The sequence below is a fragment of the Anoplopoma fimbria genome, chromosome 7 (genome assembly GCF_027596085.1).
Source record: "Anoplopoma fimbria isolate UVic2021 breed Golden Eagle Sablefish chromosome 7, Afim_UVic_2022, whole genome shotgun sequence".
NCBI classification, from domain to species: Eukaryota; Metazoa; Chordata; class Actinopteri; order Perciformes; family Anoplopomatidae; genus Anoplopoma; species Anoplopoma fimbria.
The window spans coordinates 15,346,417-15,365,843 of record NC_072455.1 but is presented as its reverse complement, the minus strand read 5'-3'; the positions used below and the strand labels follow the sequence as shown (position 1 = coordinate 15,365,843).

At 39.2% G+C, this 19,427-nt stretch overlaps 2 protein-coding genes, 1 long non-coding RNA gene and 6 other non-coding genes across 10 annotated transcripts; 1 reads left to right on the top strand and 8 right to left on the bottom strand.

The window, feature by feature from the left end:
• Positions 1–1,474: 1,474 nt before the first annotated feature.
• batf2 (basic leucine zipper ATF-like transcription factor 2) lies at positions 1,475–8,232 on the bottom strand. The gene is made up of 3 exons (XM_054601552.1): positions 8,010–8,232; positions 7,150–7,269; positions 1,475–4,875 (listed from the first exon to the last, which is right to left on the bottom strand). The coding sequence occupies exons 1-3, from the start codon at positions 8,091–8,093 to the stop codon at positions 3,820–3,822; spliced, it is 1,260 nt and encodes a 419-aa protein (XP_054457527.1). The 5' UTR covers positions 8,094–8,232; the 3' UTR covers positions 1,475–3,819.
• A 1,947-nt stretch (positions 8,233–10,179) lies between these two features.
• On the top strand, positions 10,180–12,493 carry arl2 (ADP-ribosylation factor-like 2). Its single transcript, XM_054602013.1, has 5 exons — positions 10,180–10,368; positions 10,654–10,764; positions 11,471–11,633; positions 11,777–11,857; positions 12,017–12,493. Exons 1-5 carry the CDS (start codon positions 10,304–10,306, stop codon positions 12,149–12,151), a joined length of 555 nt encoding a protein of 184 aa, XP_054457988.1. The 5' UTR covers positions 10,180–10,303; the 3' UTR covers positions 12,152–12,493.
• Positions 12,494–13,063: 570 nt separating this feature from the next.
• On the bottom strand, positions 13,064–17,684 carry LOC129093894 (uncharacterized). Of its 2 annotated transcripts, XR_008531315.1 has the most exons (14): positions 17,449–17,683; positions 16,893–16,929; positions 16,629–16,663; positions 16,294–16,343; positions 16,059–16,112; positions 15,811–15,873; positions 15,547–15,585; positions 15,158–15,203; positions 14,919–14,969; positions 14,456–14,501; positions 14,185–14,236; positions 13,915–13,977; positions 13,472–13,511; positions 13,064–13,298 (listed from the first exon to the last, which is right to left on the bottom strand). It is a non-coding gene; the product is annotated as an uncharacterized LOC129093894 (long non-coding RNA). The 2 variants fall into 2 exon arrangements; XR_008531316.1 differs by lacking the exon at positions 16,294–16,343 and having other exon boundaries at positions 17,449–17,684.
• Positions 13,364–13,437, bottom strand: LOC129093941 (small nucleolar RNA SNORD31). The gene has a single exon (XR_008531336.1). It is a non-coding gene; the product is annotated as a small nucleolar RNA SNORD31 (small nucleolar RNA).
• On the bottom strand, positions 14,047–14,120 carry LOC129093948 (small nucleolar RNA SNORD31). Its single transcript, XR_008531343.1, has one exon. It is a non-coding gene; the product is annotated as a small nucleolar RNA SNORD31 (small nucleolar RNA).
• Positions 14,304–14,378, bottom strand: LOC129093949 (small nucleolar RNA SNORD31). Its single transcript, XR_008531344.1, has one exon. It is a non-coding gene; the product is annotated as a small nucleolar RNA SNORD31 (small nucleolar RNA).
• On the bottom strand, positions 14,703–14,828 carry LOC129093956 (small nucleolar RNA SNORD22). The gene has a single exon (XR_008531348.1). It is a non-coding gene; the product is annotated as a small nucleolar RNA SNORD22 (small nucleolar RNA).
• On the bottom strand, positions 15,420–15,484 carry LOC129093936 (small nucleolar RNA SNORD29). Its single transcript, XR_008531331.1, has one exon. It is a non-coding gene; the product is annotated as a small nucleolar RNA SNORD29 (small nucleolar RNA).
• Positions 16,479–16,553, bottom strand: LOC129093940 (small nucleolar RNA SNORD26). Its single transcript, XR_008531335.1, has one exon. It is a non-coding gene; the product is annotated as a small nucleolar RNA SNORD26 (small nucleolar RNA).
• Positions 17,685–19,427: the final 1,743 nt, after the last annotated feature.

Below are 19,427 nucleotides of genomic sequence, written 5' to 3'. Positions count from 1 at the left end.
TACATTCAGCATTGATACTCATCTCTTTCGCACACCATTTTATCCCGGTATTCTCGCCCCTGGGTAAAAAATCTTTGTTCAAACAAAATGAAAATTGACATGCTTGATTTATTTTCAAATAGCTCAGAATTATTCCAACCCTTGGCATGACCAGAGACCGTAATAGCTATTATTTCTCCTCACACATTACTCACACCTTACATTGGAACACCTTGGTGAGTATTTAACTTGCTTAAGTGATAAAACACACCAGGATCTTCAAAGCATATCATATTATCTCCAGAAGCGAGAAGCCACCGTAAGGGTTTGATCAGTGGCAAAAAAAAAAATTATACTTGTGGCTGGGCAAATCATAGTGGAAAGCAGTCCACAGGTAGTTTCCAATCGGTTCTCCAATCGGAGGGTTAAGTTCTTGCCCGGCTTCGGCAGTCGACCTGTCCTTGGGCAAGACAAACCCCAAGTTGCTCTCTGAAGGCTTGCCATCTGGACTGGATGATGAATGTTAGTTAGAGTCTGATGGTGGCACCTTGCATGGTAGCCTGTCATCAGTGTGTGAATGGGTGAATAAATGTAATATACTACTGACTGTAAGCATATCATATTCTTTGGATAAAAGCCACCGTAAGGGTTTGATCAGTGGTAATGTATACTTGTGTAAGTAAGAAAATGTCGTTCAGGCGCCTTAATAAAGGTTTTATTTTGAAAGCAGTGACCGGATGCTACCTTATCTCACTCACACAGTCTTGCTGCTGGTTCCTCAGCCTAGAGGTGGTGCAAGGAGAGAGAGGAATGAGGCTCCTCAATGCGGATGACGCTATAGGATGGATTTATTTATTTATTTTCCTTTATTTATGTGGTCTGACTTTGCCTATTAAACCCGGTTCATTTTGAACAGATGCGTCATTAATGCCTCACACTCCTCTGCTGTCAATGCATCACCTCTGGCTGTGGTCTCATCCGATTATGAAATACCCCCCCTTCTATTCCCCAGCAGTGCATCGCTGATCAGCGTTTCTGTCTGACTCCCCCATCCTCCTCCATCCTCCCATCATCCTCCTCCATCCTCCCCATCCTCCTCCACCCCCATCCCCATATTTCCTCGCTTCCTATTTGAGGGGAGCGCGTTTCTGTGTGTTGATGTAGTTGTCTTATGAGGATCAAGTCCCATCCATTGTTCTTGTCTCCACTAAGCCACTTGTTCTCTTGTGCTCACAGACGCGCACACGCACCCCCCCCAAAAAAAGCGCAGTTATTCACGCGCCTTCATCTTCCTCTCAAAGTCACACCTTGGCTGGCAGAAGATGTGTTTTTATTAGTGAAACCTCCTCAGTGCTCTTCTCAACATAAACACACTCCAGCCCTATGATCTTATATTCAGTACAAGGGCGTGCGTGCCCCATTACCCCCCTCATCCTCCTCCTCCTCCTCCTCCTCCTCCTCATCCTCATCCTCCTCCTCAGTGTTGTGTCGCAGATGAGCTCAGCCGGTTGCCTTCTGGGAAAAATACCGGGGGGACCGGCAGTCCGGTAAGAGTCTGAGAGCTCTGCTGGTCTCCTTCTCATTTGCCATCAGCACCAGAGGCTGTTAATAATGCTCTGACATTTAGAAACACTCTGGTTAACAGCACTCTATTATTGCATTGTACAACTGTGAGATAATCCATCAAACATCTCCTCAAGTCTATATTCAATCTGGTAACATGTGTCTACATTCTATTAATAGACTGTTTCATCTATTAACTAAGACTAAATGTTAATGCTTCTTGCGAGGCTGCACATACATTCACAGCAGTGCTTTGGGCGTTAGTGTAGCATGTTTGTGTGCTAAGATTTCCTATTAGCAAAAAAATAAAGCTGAGGCGGGAAAATGTTTAGCTTTAAAAGGTATTTTATCAACAAATTGAAATTTGGACCCAATAAATACGCTAAAGAAAAAGTCAGAGGATCACCAAAGTAAATACAATTATTTGTTAGGGCAACATGAATGTTTGCACCAAATGTCATGGCAATCCAGCCAACATTTCACTCACTTGCCAAGCTGACAGTTGCACAAAAAAATACATCAGGGGATCACCCACGACGTGAGGATTTGTCCTCTGGGGACCATGAATATCTGTACAAAATAACATAATATCCAAAAGGTGTTGAGATATTTCAATCTGAATAGAAAATATTCCCAAAGTCTGCAAATTCAGTGACAGTGTCCGTTACAGCAAAAGACATAGTGTAAATAAAGCAGAATAATCTAAAAATAAAAACATCCTTTAAAAAACTAAATCTTAATTTTAATACAATCATTGTGCAAAAGCCCAGCTATAAGTCCTAAAATTAGATAAAGAATACAATCCACTATTCATTTATTTACAGCGGGCCTTCCTATACAACAGGTTTGAGCAGCCCCATAGTTCTCTTATTGTCAGTTACAGGGAGAGGAAGTCAAAAAGAAGAATTAAGTTATTTCTCTCATTTGTCTTACTTGATATGAACACAATAAGGTAATTAGCAATAACATAACTTTTTTTTATTTTTTTTTTACAATAGACCCAAAGTGAGGGGTGTTAGTGGGGCACTGTGGGTCACTAGTTGCCACATAAATTCAACTTGTAAATTCAATTTATAATCATGGCTGGATGGAACCACTAGGGGACCACAAAAAGAAGAGCTGTGAGCAATTATTAACCCTCTGATCAGCACACATCTCTATGTCAATTTGAACTTTGATAGCGGTAGACACATAAATAATAAACATACCCAAACTATTTGCAATTACTTAAATATACAAACTAAAGGTCACACATATCATCTGGGGACTCTTGTAAGCTGGTCAAATACCTAAATAATAATAATAATTAATTATATATTAGCATAATTACAGTAAGTAGAAATAATGCAATTCTATAACTTGAAGTGAGAAGAATCTAGATAAATCTATTGTTTTATCTGAAATATTGAAAAATAAATAATTGTAGCTGTAAAAAAGTTTAATTAACAATCAGCAAATTGACTGACGTACATCAGTAGCAGCAAAATATGTGAGACTGTGTGTATTTTAAAAAAAAAGAGGATAAAAGAAGGATGACAGAATAAAGTTTCCTGGAGTTGAATCATAACTGCCGATAATCTTTAACTTTGGCACTTTGTGTGTTCACACAAGCGGTTCCAGTCACAGATGGAAATTTCTGACATTTCCATGAAGTGGCAAGGAAGTGAGTACTCCACCCTTTCCAAATTACAAGAAAAAGTCTCAAATGTTGAGTAATTTTTTTGGTGTTTGGTCTTGATCACCTGACTCCAGTCTCTGAAACCTCCGCTAGGCGTTCGGGAGTTGTCGGCGCTCTTTGCCGTTAATCAAAGGAAACGGGAGGCTTCAAATTTAGAACAGGGAGCTTGCGTTACAAACTGGAGCTTGAAAGACATGGCCATTTACAAGCATCTAACTAAAATATGCTCTAGGTTGCATTGTGAGAAGTTTAGGATCCAGTGTTTTTGGATCTTGATCCACACCAACCCTTACAGCTGGGATATGTTTGCTTATACTGTATTGGCTTTGACCATTTTGTCTTTAGTTTGGCTATTGTGAGACCGCCAACTATATGGAAGCTCAATACTAAATGTGAGTCTCCCTTTAAGAAGCTGAAACCTATTATGAGCAACATATGCATCCCAACAGATGTTTAAATCTGTCAGGTTGCATCCTTCAGTTGTTGCTGTAGCTGCTCAGCAGAGTTTGAATAAACTGCTCAAAATACAGAAATATAAAAAATAAAGCACTATTTTGGCTAAAGGAAAGTGGCCTTGCTTTGCTTTGTGACATGTAGTGCTACAGGTGACTAGCCCCACTCAGTATCCAATCGTTGACCTCCAGGAGCTCAGAAAGGGAGAGATCTCTTGGGGTATCCTCCAACAGAGGCACCAAGGGTGGGGGTTGCGGGACTGGTTCATCAAAGCTGCTGGAGGTAGTCAGAGACACATTAAGGGGACTCGGGACAGTGAGCAGGGAAAGCAGAGATGCACAGTTGAATGAGACTTGTTGACTATAAGCAGAGGCAGGAGAGGACATTGAGAGGGACTGAGGATGAGGATCTTGGTAAGATGGCGGTAAAAGGGAACTTGAATTCACTGAATTTCTGCTAAACTGACATGGACGAAGCTCGGACACATTCATGGGACAATCCAAACCTGCGTTTTCAGCCGCCAAATACGAATGAAGGGGAACTACATTCGAAGAAGCAGGAAGAAAAGAGGCTTGTGTCATTAGGAATTCATCCAGTGCTACAGGATGAAGTGGAGAGAAGTGAGCATTTGCTGACGTTGAAGAGCTTTCATGGACGCCACCTGACCTCGAGGGTGCAGGGTGCGAAACAAGGCTGGTGCAGACAGGCGGAACATTTGTCGGCCTCGATGTGATCAGAGAAGGGGAATGTCCGTTAAACAGAGAGCGAGGAGTCCGGACTGCAGAGAAAGAGACAGAGTCAGGAGCTGTCACAGAGCTGGAGGAGGTGAAGAGTTCAGTAGACGGGCCACGAGGCGTGGCTAATGTTGTGGTTGTTGGAGGGGTTAAAGATGATAGATGTGTGCTTTCAACACAGTCGCTGGTTTGAAGACCCAGGCTGGAGGTCAAGGAGGTAGAGAGTGAAGGGGCAGCAGCAAAAGCGGAGCGTGAGGCCCGGGGTGGGACTCCAGGGGGGCTGGATTTGTTCTGACAGTCGGCTGAGGGGGAAACTGAGAGGCTGGTTGTCGAGCTGGATGCGGAGTCTTTGAGGCGGCACAAAGGCTTGTGGTGCTCCAGAGCTGTCGTATAGAGGTGGAGGTCTTTTTTCAATGCGGCGATCTCCTTTTTAAAAGCTGAATTTGATTGCTCCAGACACTGGAGCTCCTAATGAGAAGAGGGTGACGGGGGAACAGGAATACGGGGCAGGACAGAAAAGGGAGGAAGAAAAAAAAGAGTTAACGTCAGTTGAGTCATGTCTATCTTTATTATCCCTAAGAGTGGCACTCATAAGCAATAAAATTATTATTACAGACATACATCAAAAGATAACCCACAGACTACAGCCAAGCATTATCAAGACACCCTTCTTTTAGACTCTTCTTGAGTGCTGTAATAAAAAGCACAACCGCCATAGAGTTGGTGCTGCACGGCAAACGTCGAAACCTCCAAGCAGAACTGAAATATCGCTCTTGTGTGACGGTACTGCAAGTTCAGCATGACAGGAGGGAGTAAGTGGTGGAGAGGGCAAAAAAGGTGATTCCCTGCTAATTGAAGCAGAATAAGTATGCTTTATTTGTAAAATTAAGAGCCAAAATAAAGCAGTTCCTATTTAGAGTTTCTAGAATTGTTTCATCCTGGGTTATCAATCAACTAAACTCTCGCTTTTAAGGTCTCATTAAGCTTTTCAGTGCAGCCTGAAAACACTTGGCAGCCGATATTCATCTCCATTGACCCCAAATGACGCAAGTCCTGACTTGAATAACGTTCAGAAGAACAGTGTCATCCTTCAGAGAAATTACATTTCTACTATATTCCTCCAAGGTCCAAGGGGTCACGGTCAAATACGTGGTACTATGGAGCTGTGAGTCACATGCGCTGACCCTTTAACCCATGAACTGCTGACACACACTCTGTATTTTTCATGAATCACACCAGTTCATGGCAGCAATGCTTCTTCAAAATGAACCTGAAGGAGCAGAACTGAAAGAGAAGAGAGAGAGAAAGCGAAAGTCTGGGCTCCTTCCACACAAAAGACACACAGCCATTCATAAATTCAGATAACACAAACCTATCCAACCAGTTAAAGCAGGTAGGTGCTGTTAAAAGAAATTAGGGCCAACTGTAATCAGTTTGAAACAGAAAAGTACACAACCAGGCGGTTAGGTGCAGCATGTGAACTACAGGTTTGATGTCCACATCATCATCAGTAGAGTCATATAACACATTTCATGGGTGTGTGTGTATCGAAACGGTTTCATAGCCTACAAGTAATAAATCACATGTGACTGATTCATAAAAATTGATATTAACCTTAGGCTTATTCGCTTTCTTGCCGAGAGTCACATAAGATGATCGATGCCACTCTGTGTGGTAGTAGTCAATCTTCTCATCTAACACTTGGCTTAAGAGGGAAAATAAGCGTAGTTCACAAAATGGCAAACAATTTTTTTAAAGCTTGGGTTGTAAATTGCTTTTTGTTACATTTATTGAAAATCTCTTTACATCCCGACAGCAATGAATACATCAAAAGCACTGACAATTGTTTATTTTTTAAATCTGGCTGTCCGAAATTAAATGACTGGATGGAGTATTAGCAATAGTCATGTTTCTATGATTTTGTTCATTATAAAACTTTTGGGGGAGTGGCTTTGGAGGGAGACCTAAAGGGAACTTTTGGAACTGTTAGCTACTTTTATTGGATTGGTTGGATCAGATTTAAAATCTAGCATACTCTTTTTAGCTTCTCAACATCACCAACCCTCGCTTTAATGTCATTTTTAATCTTCCTCTTGAGACAAAAATGACACCATATAAAACTAAATTTGTGATGAATATCATTAACAACAGCAACATAAATGTCAACACAAAACAAATCTTCATACCCCAAAAATGCAGAGTACTAACTATCCTTTAACACCACATTTGTACAAAAGGTCCTTAAAAGAACCTCTTGCTTTTTCAGAGGAATTACTGTAGTATTGTAGGAGGTTATAACATCTGATTTTAAAAGGAATAAATACATAAATAGTGTTGAGTTAAGTTTTTTTCAGAAAGATGACATTGTGCTTCAGAGAGTCCATAATGTGTGTGTGTTTCCATGTCTAACACAACCTGTGGAATTTTTCCCTCAGGGAGAGTAGCATGCAGGGAAAAACAGAGGCGGAGTGTGTGTGTGTGTGTGTGTGTGTGTGTGTTAGTCTGTGCTTGTGTGTAGAGGAAAGGGAGGGCCAATGGGGAGGGCATACCAGAGGGAGTGGAAGCCCTTCTGCTAAAGCAGAGTATTTACAAGAAACGGCTGTGAGCATATTGTCAGATTACACAACCACTTGTCACACAGCCTGTGAGTGGGACCGAAAGGGAGACTCACTGAGTGAATGAGTGATGGTGTAACTAAGGAAGATAAGGGGAGAAGGAACATAAGAAGTGAATGTTTCGGACCTCATGAAGTTCATCGGCTCTCTCTGTTTGTTTCCTGCGGCTCTTCCTCGCAGCGTGCCTGTTCTTCTCTTGTCGTTTTCTCCCTCGGCTTCCCATCTGTTGTCCCCCTTCTTCTCTCTCCTGTAAAGATGAATGCAGTAGATACAGTGAGCCACACTCATCTAGGATTCATTGGCTGTATACTCTGAATCTGTGTGTGATTTCAAATGCCTACTTGTGCATCATCCCCATTTCCTTTTAAGGACTTTTGTGTCAATCATCATCACCACAACATAATAACTGTTAAATATCCTAACAGCACCAGATATTACAAAGTAGAAAGGAACGCTAGTGTTTGAACCTTGGAAACACAATGCACTTTTTGGTCTTTTCAGACCACTTTTAGGTGTTTGGATGGTTCTATTTGATGTATTTTTGGACTGTTTTTGCCTTTATTTGATAGTGGACAGCTGAGGGGTAACACCCGGGACTTGGCAATCACAGCATATGGTATGCCTCTCCAACCACAAGACCTTATATTCGTGAAATTCCTATAGTATCACTTATTGTCCTTTTGATTGATTTTAGAGTAATACATTCATTTTTACTATATTTGTTGAGCAGTTTTCAAAAATATGCTACAATGTGCTTTGAATAAGACAAAAACAAGCTATGCCTAGAACAAAGTGGTATAAATCAATACAAATATATGGTTACTTTACTGTTCTCCTTTATTCCCATATTAGCCTTTTATTGCAGGCTTTTTACATGGGATATTTTATTATTCTAGTATAAAAGCTGCACTACATTTTACCGCAGATATGATGTGTTTAGAGTCTATTATTGACTAGTTGAGGAGGAGAACGAGGAGGTCTACTTACCGATCCAGCGGTGTTGCTCCCCTCAGCAGACACCGATCCGGGGCTGTTGAGCTCATACCCAGTGTCCATGAATAACGGGGACATCTCTTGGCTGTAGACTGATGCACCTTCACCGAGCTCGGATCATCCGTGCTGCACGCCTGCAGGTGAAACCACTGCCATTAAAGCCCCCAAGTGGATGCACAACCAGCGCCTCTGCAGCTCCAGGCAAACTCTTGAAGACTCTTCTGTAAATGTGTAAACCACCTGTGTGTCTGATGTCTTGTGAGACAGCCTATGATGCAACATGATGCTTTCAGTTTCTCTTTATTTTAAACTGACCCATTGCAAGGCAAAGGGCTGCGTGGGATCTGTGCTGCCTTCACGTGTACTATGTTGGTTCCAGTGTCTTTAACAGTACAAAAAAAAAAAAAACTTAAAAGTGGGAATGTTTAGAAGTTGTGACGCTATGACATTTTTTTTTTTTTCAAATGGCTGCTGTTTTGTTTTGTTTTTTAAGATAAAGCTCCATTGGCTTAATATTTTCGATAGCACATGAACGCACCATGATACATGAATGGGAAAAGATGTTGGGGGACAGGAAGAGGTCGGGGCTTGATGACCATATAATGAAGAAGGTTGTGCCGGGGATTTCTCAAGCGCTTTTGCCAGGAAATGAATCCTCCAGGTTTACCGCTTCTCTGCAGGATATGATGTAACTTAATGTGATATTGACTTAATCTCTTCTCAAAGAGGTAAAAAAAAAAGAAAAGAAAAACACACTAAAAAGGTTTTACAAATATATGTATTGTTTTCACTTAGTTTGTCGAGAAATGTACTTCACAAGTGTGTTCATATTGTAGTGAGTGTACCGGAGCGTATTATCAAGGAATATGATGAACTTGATTAGGCATTCAATTCATAGTAAATATCACGTATTCATAAACCTGAATCCTCAAAATATCTGTCTTACATAAAATGTAATGCATAAATTGTTGTAATGCTTGCTTATTATAAAAAAAAATAACACCTATGTTTTTGGTTGAAAGCACATCAATAAACTGAATAAAGTACATTTATACATTTTTCATTATGATTAATCATATGATGTATACGATTACTTTCCAAAGTTTTAACAATATTCTCTGATACTGTGAGTAGGTAAAAATGATCAGATATTATTTATGAAGAAACCCTGTGACAAAAAAAAACAACTTTTTATTTGAATAAGGAAAAATTGGAAAGTTTTGCGATTGAAGAATGTTGATGAGTTGTTCTGGAGGGTTCTAACCGATACTCTTATAAACTCAATGTCCTTTTGCTTAAATATTGTTCCAGTTCTCTGCCATTCCTCCAAAAAAAGAAAGCAATACCGTAGCAACTTGATAATTAAGCATTATATAAGGTTTATCTTCTCCACTGAATAATTCACACTCAGTCTGGCTGCCCTCTGTAACTGAAATTCACTTGAATACATATTTTGAATAAATAATCCATAAAATTAAATTATAATTTTTTTTGCAGTTGAAGGCTTCAGAAAAAGCCTTGTGTTGATATTGTTTTTCAAAATATTATTTCCATTGTCAAGAGTTAACTTTTTACATTCTCTTGTATATATGTATGTTTTCTCTTGGGTGAATATGGCATGAATTGTATAATTGTGTTCTCCACGTATCCAAGGTTTCAAGGTTTCTTTTATTTACAATATACAATAGGATAGGATTGCTGAACAAAATGTAGTGGTTGACCCTCAATGCTACACACACACACACACACACACACACACACACACACACACACACACACACACACACACACACACACACACACACACACACACACACACATACTGTATACACTTATATTGTTTCTATTCAAATTAGAATAGAAAATGAACAATTTAATAGTATTATTGAAAATTGGAAGATTTAGTAGTTTTGGAAATATAAAAGTCCATGTCCTTTCTAATTTTTGCAAACAAACTATGACATGCAGAAAATCCCGAGATTGCAGAAGTCAAATGTGTAATTCCCACAACAGACACACGGGGGCACCAAACTCACACAAACACGCAGCGTCACACCTTAAAGAACTACATTGACCAATGAACAAGCTTCGAACGTCTCCAACAACCAATCAGCGTTCGCTCCCCACCAAACAGTCACATTGTTAGCTGCGTGGGGCGGGGTTAGCACAGCAACCTCTTTCTGGTACGCCATGCTCTGTATGGATGCTAAATATCTGTCATACAAAACTACAAATCAGTAAAAGTAGCCTTTTCCTTAATAACTGCAGTTGAGAGCCACACCGTCGCGATGGGTCTGCTGACTATTTTAAAGAAGATGAAGCAGAAGGAGCGGGAGATGAGGCTGCTGATGCTGTATCCTGTCTGTAATGTTTACTAGCTTAGCTTCAATCAAAGTAGCATTCTTGTTGTCTGCGTCAATAACAGGATAACAGTGTATAGTTTGATAACATAGGACAACGCTGTGTGCTTGGGAGGTTTTATTCTACGCATGTCGTGCTGTGTCGTGCTAACTATGCTTAATTAACTGGGTGAATGAGACAGTGAGGCTCTTTTATTTACATTGAGTAGGATATTTAACATTGAGGTGTGTGTGTGTGTGTGTGTGTCTGTGTTTCTTCTTTAACCTGGTTCGTGCAGAGGTCTGGACAACGCGGGGAAGACGACCATCCTGAAGAAGTTCAATGGAGAAGACGTCAGCACCATCTCCCCAACGCTGGGCTTCAACATCAAAACACTGGAGCACAGAGGGTAACTAACACACACACACACACACACACACACACACACACACACACACACACACACACACACACACACACACACACACACACACACACACACACACACAGTAATTTTTGTAAATCGTGTTCTAAATGGGAAATTTATATTTGAGGTTTGTTTAGCTAACAGTCTTTGCCACTAAAGGAAAAACATACAGTACCAGTCAAAAGTTTGGACACACCTTTTCATTCAACTACTTTGAAGAATCTAAAATATAAAACATATTCTGGTTTGTTGAGCATTTTGTTTGTTTACCACATAATTCCATATGTGTTCCTTCATAGTTTGGATGTCTTCAATATTAATCTACAATGTAGAAAAAAAATAAAAATAAAGAAAAACCATTGAATGAGAAGGTGTGTCCAAACTTTTGACTGGTACTGTATATGTGAATATTAAAATAAATACTGGCTCTCTCGTGTGTTAGTTGGACACCTGAAGAGAATAGAGCCATTGTCTAAATGGCTGCTGTGAAAAATACTTTTGTTCACTCAAAACATAAAACTTACTTAAATAAGTTATTTTTAAATCCCCTCTATTCTTTTTTTGACCCCCTTTTTCCCCCCACATTAAGGCATTCAGATATTTTTACCAAGCCTGGATCCATTATCAGGATGTAGTTTTCCAGTCTTCCTCAAAACTCCTCATGTTCCCTTCTCTCTGTGTTTTCTAGGTTTAAATTGAACATTTGGGATGTAGGGGGTCAGAAGTCACTGCGCTCCTACTGGAGGAACTACTTTGAGAGCACAGACGGGCTGGTGTGGGTGGTGGACAGCGCAGACAGACTCAGACTGGAGGACTGCAGACAGGAGCTCAGTTCACTGCTGCTGGAGGAGGTACACACCACACACACTGGAGTTATAGGGAAGCACATGTTGTGTGTATTGCATCATAGCAGGTTTTATTATTTTGGAGTCAGCCACAATAGAATCATGTTTTTATTCGTGCATTGTTTGAGTTTGTCCTTTCCTCCATGCAGAGGTTAGCTGGTGCAACGCTGCTGGTGTTTGCCAACAAACAGGATTTACCAGGAGCCCTGTCGAAAGAGGCAATACGAGAGGTACGGTTTACTCCCATGTTACAGGGATATTACTTTTTCACATAATTGATAACAGTTTTGTTATAACTATTGCTGCTCTAAATTCTTCATGTCAGATTTCACTTGAATTATCCAGAAAATTGCATCACAATGTGTGTTGTCATTGTGTTTTTCCTGCAGGCGCTGGCCCTGGATGAGATCAAAAGTCATCACTGGTGTATCATTGGTTGCAGCGCAGTCACAGGAGAGAATCTGTTAACCGGAGTGGACTGGCTACTAGATGATATCGCTGCAAGGATCTTCACCACTGACTGAGTGTTTGAGCGCAGACATGACTCCAAGCTCATCGTTGGACTACGGTGATCGAAATCAAGCTCAAATTTCTCTTTTTGTTCCATCAGCTGTTTGAGGTCACCAGACATGGGTGCTGATGTCTGTATCCATAACATGAATATAACCTGGTTTACATACATTTTATTTAATATTGACATTTGATTCTGATATTGTCTGAGACAGGAGACAGAAACAGCAAAAGCTTTTGTCAAAATGAACACATAATGAAACCTAAATTAAGTTTGTTTACAGTATGCAATGCCTGACATGAATCTTGTTCTAATACATTTATATTCCTTTTGAATAAAGATTACTTTGTCACTGTTGAAATCCACAGGTAGTTTTATTTCTGAAGTACGTCATCTAATATGTTAACTCTTGAATAAGTTTACCCCATCCATTATTTTATTACATTAGAAAACAGGTCTTTGAGCACAAGTTTGTGGATTAAACCTACAGGTTCACAAAAATGCTTTTAATCTTAATGCCATCATGTGACAATTGTGACTGATGCAGACGGGTCTTTTACTGTCTGAACATTTGGTGGTAACTTTAGAACCAAATTACTTCTGTTAGTTGCACAATAATCATTTCCCTTCTGTCTGGTATCAACTGCAGCCTGAACCATTGATTTAGACCTCGTTTTAACAATTGATCTTTGATTATGCTGGTCAGCCACTTCTGGCTTATCAAATGTGAAAAAATAAAATCTATTTACAGATTATACCTAAAGGCAAGGCTGTTAACTATCACTTAATGCCAATTATACTTTTCCAAATTATGTGAATACAAGTGACCATTTGTAGCAGTTTCACTGCATTTACCACCATTTTGTTAACTCCCAGTTTCATCAGTATTAAACCACCCACAACATTCTGTATTGAAAACAAATGCTTGAATTTATGAACAATTTATTATGAAATAAACATCCAAGTCAGGAAACGGGTTGAAAGGTCAATACAAACTAGTCATAATTAGATGAACACAGAAGTTATCTATTCAGTTGCTGATACAATAAGCAGCATGTCTTCTGAAGTAGTCCTTGAGCTTGTAGCCATCTTCCTGCAGCAATTTAGTCGGCAGCATAAGACAACTCCTCTTTATGACTGAAGCCAAGTTCTAGTCCGGTCTGCAAAGCAAGACAACATTTTAGAAACAAGCACTATAAACTTAAGCCATAACCTTCCAGTGTAATTTGGATCAGAGGGGTAACCAATCAGTCATGAATTTTCAGACTGGGGCGGTAATAAGAAATCATCACTTCTAGATTAAAATATCAAGGCTCAAGTTTTCTATTCTTACCATATAGCCCAAAGCAGTAGGCAGCAGATCCAGCTGGACTCTGACAAGAGCATAAACACAAAACACTTCATCAAAATGTGCATTTAGTTTTGGACAATTTTAGCAATGTACATTACATTGACTAGTAAGACAAACCAAATAGTTCATTTCAAACTGTAATACTAAAAAATTCCAGCTGTATAAATGTTGGATTTAGCTTCTGGGATGTAATCAGTTAAAATTTTCAGTCATGCCCTCAAAGCCAGCACTGCCTCTCAATCAGAACTCCAGCAGGTCACTTTACACCTGCGTGGTCAGGGTCCTCAGTGCCATACAGGGTCAACAGGAGAGGAGGCCCACCAGAGGATAAGGGTGGTTGAGCTCCCTTGACTGGGCTGTGTATCATGCATCACGTCAACAATCCCAGAAACATATTATATATACATACACACATGCTTATTTACCTGCTGCAGTCTAAGGCGTCTCCAACTCTTCAATGTGGGGAACAGTAAACAGCATCAAGAAACCTGCAACAAGATTCAGGGGTTAGCCAATCCAGTTTGATTAATCCGAGTGACAAAAATACTAATTTCTAGTGCAGTCAGAGGGGTAACCAATCAGTCATGAATTCTCAGACTGGGGCGGTAATAAGAAACTCATCACTTCTACTTAGGTTAAACATAATTTGTGAGCAAGTAAACTTCACTTTTTTTTTTATAATTCAAATTAAATACCTGCAACAGTCCTGGTCTTTTGTTCCTCACACTGCAGACTGGGAAACCAAACCTGTAACCAGTGGAAAGGGTTAGTCAGTCCAGTTTGATTCATGTGGACGACTAAATCATCATTTCTAGTGAGATCAGAGGGGTAACCAATCAGTCATGAATTCTCAGACTGGGGCGGTAATAAGTAACTCATCACTTCTACTGAAGGAGCAGTGTGGAAGATTTAGTGGCATCTAGAGGGCAGATTGTAGCAAACTTTATATATGAGATTCAAGCATACCTTGGCCATTTGTATGTCGATGGATAACGGGACAGGCAGCTCAGACCTAATTGGTGAAGAAAAATAATTCAGGGCATTTCCAATACAGATAGCTTTAAGTGTCACCTATAGACATGACATTCCTTTATCTTAAAGCACAGGTCTGACACTACATTTGTTCATGGTCTTAACCACCATTCTCTCCCACATTTCACTGGCAGGAATCTCCACACAATGTGATTTAGATACAGCCATGTTTAAGTCAGTTTCCATTCAGACCGTTGGCAACCCCAACATGTTTCCCCTTATTGCCAAGGTAACACCAGTGGGTTCACCTTTTCAGGTTCTGGCATCGAACCAAGGCGTAAGACGTGTGCGGATGTCATCATAAAGGAAACTTAACATTTTTAGTTTTAAATCAGCTAATGAACAGTCAGACTGGGTTTTGAGCATCACCCTGTAAATGCTTTAAGGGCACACTTACCCGGATGAAGACATTTGTTCTCAGAGGGCAGCATCTTCCAAAGCCAGGCACCTGCAACAGACTACAGTCAGATCTGAGCACAAAAAGACTAACACTATTCACTGTTGATCTGACCGCTTATGTCAGCTATTCGTTTTCTCAACAGGAGTTCAGACGAACGAGATTCCAAATATATCTCATCATTTTCAGCAGGTCTGGGTATAAAGGCTATTGGCACCAAGTCTCTAAAAATGTCTTACCTTTGAGTAGAACACCTCAATCAGGCCGAAGTAGTCAATGAATCACCTGTAGGAAAAAAAAAAGACGACGTTCATTTACTGCACAGTCAGAGGAAGCCGTAGGAAACGTTAACGCCTACATTGACTATGGAACTAGAATAAGCTACATGGATCTCACGATCAGGGTGCAGAGAGACCAATTTTTGAATTAGATCATTAGGCATTAAGACTAAATACAAGACAGAAGCCAAGTTAAACTTGCAAAGAAGTTTAAAGTAGTGCAGTTGCTCAGAAGTTCGTGTCGTTTCACATTGGTTCAAAGTGAGCTAAGTATCATCATCATTGCAACTGCATTATGAGGACAGTCTCATTTAAATAATGTTTTAGGGAAGGAGATATTAAAAAGTTACCGTGAGTCTGCAATGCTCTTCATGAATCCCATCAAGGCTCTGCAAGAGAAATGAGCACTTAAGTAGAGTCCTACAACAATTGTGTGGCACATTAAGGTTCACTGTTTGATCAGTGCTTTGGTGACAAACTGCCATGTGACATTAGTCGTCCAGGTATTTGATGGGTGGTACCCCATGTCATCCTTTCAAACATCAGAAACATCTTGCCCTTTACTTAATCATTTGTAATCAATACGTTGTTGCATTTAATTTAACTCGACATACTCATTTGAGACTTGCATGACTTCCAGGTGACATCTTTCCTCAAACGTCTGGTAGATCTCCCACCTACGAAAGAAAAACCTTTGTGTAAATCACCTGCTTAGGAATTAAAACTGTATTGATACAACTAGGGAGTAATCAGATTAAAGGGTGACATCACTCGAATCAGGCATATGCTTGTCTTTAATTGTAATCATCATGTTTATACCCCACAACTGAATAAACTCAAGCAAATCCCATGCTTTACTCACATCTGTGTACTTTACAGCCACTTTGTAGCGTTTAGTGAGTGGACAGAGCAGAACCTAAGGAGAGAAATCACTGTTAGCCACTGCCGGGGGGGTAAATCTGAGCTTTAGTGCATTCAAGGGCTGATCAGAGTAATAACTTGGCATCACAAAAATCAGGCACATGCTAGTCTTTAAAAAAATAAAAATAATAATCAGTTATGGCCCTTGTGGAATTTGACCGTTCAGTCTAGCTCACCTGCCAACGTCCTTCATTCTTGCTCGTCATCTCTGATCGGCCATGAACATCTGAAGGAGAAGAGCTCAGGTTTAGGCGGGACATGATACAACTCCTCAACAAAGTGTAGTAACAGTATGCCTCATTGGTTGCCATTTGGTCCTAAATTAACAAAGTTGTTTAACAGTGTTGGGTGGAGCTCATATGCTACTCAGAATCTGGTAAAGAAGTTTCTTCAAAGACTGATTCAGTAAGAGAGAGTTCAGTGATCATCACTGCAGCACTAGAGCACCTGACAGCCAGTCAATGGATATTGATCCATAACAGAAACTATTAATGTGAAATTTTAGAATTACCTCATGCAGAGGGTTCAGACATTTTCTGCTCACACCTGGGGATAAAAAAAACACATTCATAAGATTGAAGAAGTCCTTCACATGTGCACACTTGTAAGATGTTTCATGCTACTCAGAATTTGAGATGAAGTTTCCTCAAAGACTTTCAGTGAGAGAGTTCAATAGAACATCACTGTAGCACGAGGCTCAGTTACAGCAGACTATTTCAAATACAACTCGATACTACGTCATGTCCAGATTAGCCACGTGGTGTAGATAAGTTACCTTTGCAGCAAGTGGCTTCAGAATGTCCCGTCGTCATCTGTAAAGCAAAGAAAGCATCGTTTAGCATGGTGGACTGAGCCAACAGGCCAACACGTGACCGCTCCACGAGCATGAGCCCGGAAAATATGATATTATATTATATTATATATTATATGTAACACGTGTCTCACATCAGAATAATTAAATGCAGTCACAGTCATTCAGTACAGGTCTGTGTAATTATCATCATTGAGAGACACTCGAAGCGGCCATTTCTAGAAATGTACAACAATATTCATTTAATTTGTCTTAACCATTTAATTTGACATGCAACATAAAGGAAACATGTTGTCGTCGATGTTCATAAAACTAATCAGAGTAAAATAATTAGTTTAACTGTCGGATGGTTAAGGATTGAGGCAGGCTCTGGCCTGTGCTGCATGGTAGTGCTGCACATGAGCTTGATCTAAAACACCACTGTGGAGTGTAAACACAATGAATGGTATTTACATTGAGGTGTGTGTGTGTGTGTGTGTGTGTGTGTGTGTGTGTGTGTGTGTGTGTTTTCTTCTTTAACCTGGTTCGTGCAGAGGTCTGGACCACGCGGGGAAGACGACCATCCTGAAGAAGGTTAATGGAGAAGACGTCAGCACCATCTCCCCAACGCTGGGCTTCAACATCACAACACTGGAGCACAGAGGGAGACTTTGGGTACATGCCAAGTCTCTTAAATTGCCTCCTCGATTCCCTCACTTGCGTCGTTTCCTTGCGTCTTAGTCCCGCCCACCAGGGATGCATGGAGGAAATGTGAGGAGGAAACGAGGAAATGTGTTTTAAGAGACATGAGACGTCCTTTCCTCTGTAGCGTCACGTGAAGCGACGTCTGTTTCTGATGACGGCGGATCAGCTGATCAGCTGTCAGTCTGCTTTAATAAAACAGCTGGAGAGACTTTTGATTTTATGTCTGCACACATGATCACTGTACTAATATTAATAAAGACACAAAGTAATCATCACTGTACTAATATAATTAATAACTAATATTAATAACCACTGAAACACAGTAATCATCACTGTACTAATATTAATAAAGACACAAAGTAATCATCACTGTACTAATATTAATAAAGTAATCATCACTGTACTAATATTAATAAAGACACAAAGTAATCATCACTGTACTAATATTAATAATGACACAAAGTAATCATCACTGTACTAATATTAATAAAGACAAAGTAATCATCACTGTACTATATTAATAATGACACAAAGTAATCATCACTGTACTAATATTAATAAAGACACAAAGTAATCATCACTGTACTAATATTAATAAAGACACAAAGTAATCATCACTGTACTAATATAAATAATGACACACAGTAATAATCACTGTACTAATATGAATAATGAAACAGTAATCATCACTGTACTAGTATTAATAAAGACACAAAGTAATCATCACTGTACTAATATAAATAATGACACAAAGTCATCATCACTGTACTAATATGAATAATGAAACAGTAATCATCACTGTACTAGTATTAATAATGACACACAGTAATCATCACTGTACTAATATGAATAATGAACAAAGTAATCATCACTGTACTAATATTAATAATGAAACACAGTAATCATCACTGTACTAATATTAATAATGAAACAAAGTAATCATCACTGTACTAATATTAATAATGACACAAAGTAATCATCACTGTACTAATATTAAAAGTAATCATCACTGTACTAATATTAATAATGACATAAAGTAATCATCACTGTACTAATATTAATAATGACACAAAGTAATCATCACTGTACTAATATTAATAAAGACACAAAGTAATCATCACTGTACTAATATTAATAATGACACAAAGTAATCATCACTGTACTAATATTAATAAAGACACAAAGTAATCATCACTGTACTAATATTAATAATGACACAAAGTAAAAGTAATCATCACTGTACTAATATTAATAATGACACAAAGTAATCATCACTGTACTAATATTAATAAAGACACAAAGTAATCATCACTGTACTAATATTAATAATGAAACAAAGTAATCATCACTGTACTAATATTAATAAGTAATCATCACAAAGTAATCATCACTGCCAGAGTATAAATGTATTTCTATCTGCAGCCTGTTACCTGTTTAACAAACTGCACTGAGTATTTATACTGTGTTCTGAGTATTTATACTGTATTTATACTGTGTTCTGTGGTATTTATACTATGTTCTGAGTATTTATACTGTGTTCTGAGTATTTATACTGTGTTCTGTGGTATTTATACTATGTTCTGAGTATTTATACTGTGTTCTGTGGTATTTATACTACTGTGTTCTGTGTATTTATACTGTGTTCTGTGGTATTTTCATACTATGTTCTGTGTATTTATACTGTGTTCTGTGTATTTATACTGTTTTCTGTGTCCTGCTCATAAGCGCAGGACCGATTTCTACCGGCGATATGCGTTTGTCTTATTACCGGTATATGTATATATTTAAATTTTCAAGTTCTTATTTTTAAGATCT

Coding starts and splice junctions, on each gene's coding strand:
- batf2 (XM_054601552.1), bottom strand. CDS start 8,093: ATGTCCCCGTTATTCATGGACACTGGGTATGAGCTCAACAGCCCCGGA. Junction 7,270..8,009: donor GGAGCAACACCGCTGGATCG/GTAAGTAGACCT, acceptor TCATCTTTACAG/GAGAGAGAAGAAGGGGGACA. Junction 4,876..7,149: donor GAGCCGATGAACTTCATGAG/GTCCGAAACATT, acceptor TCTTCTCATTAG/GAGCTCCAGTGTCTGGAGCA.
- arl2 (XM_054602013.1), top strand. CDS start 10,304: ATGGGTCTGCTGACTATTTTAAAGAAGATGAAGCAGAAGGAGCGGGAG. Junction 10,765..11,470: donor AAAACACTGGAGCACAGAGG/GTAACTAACACA, acceptor TGTGTTTTCTAG/GTTTAAATTGAACATTTGGG. Junction 11,858..12,016: donor CGAAAGAGGCAATACGAGAG/GTACGGTTTACT, acceptor TTTTTCCTGCAG/GCGCTGGCCCTGGATGAGAT.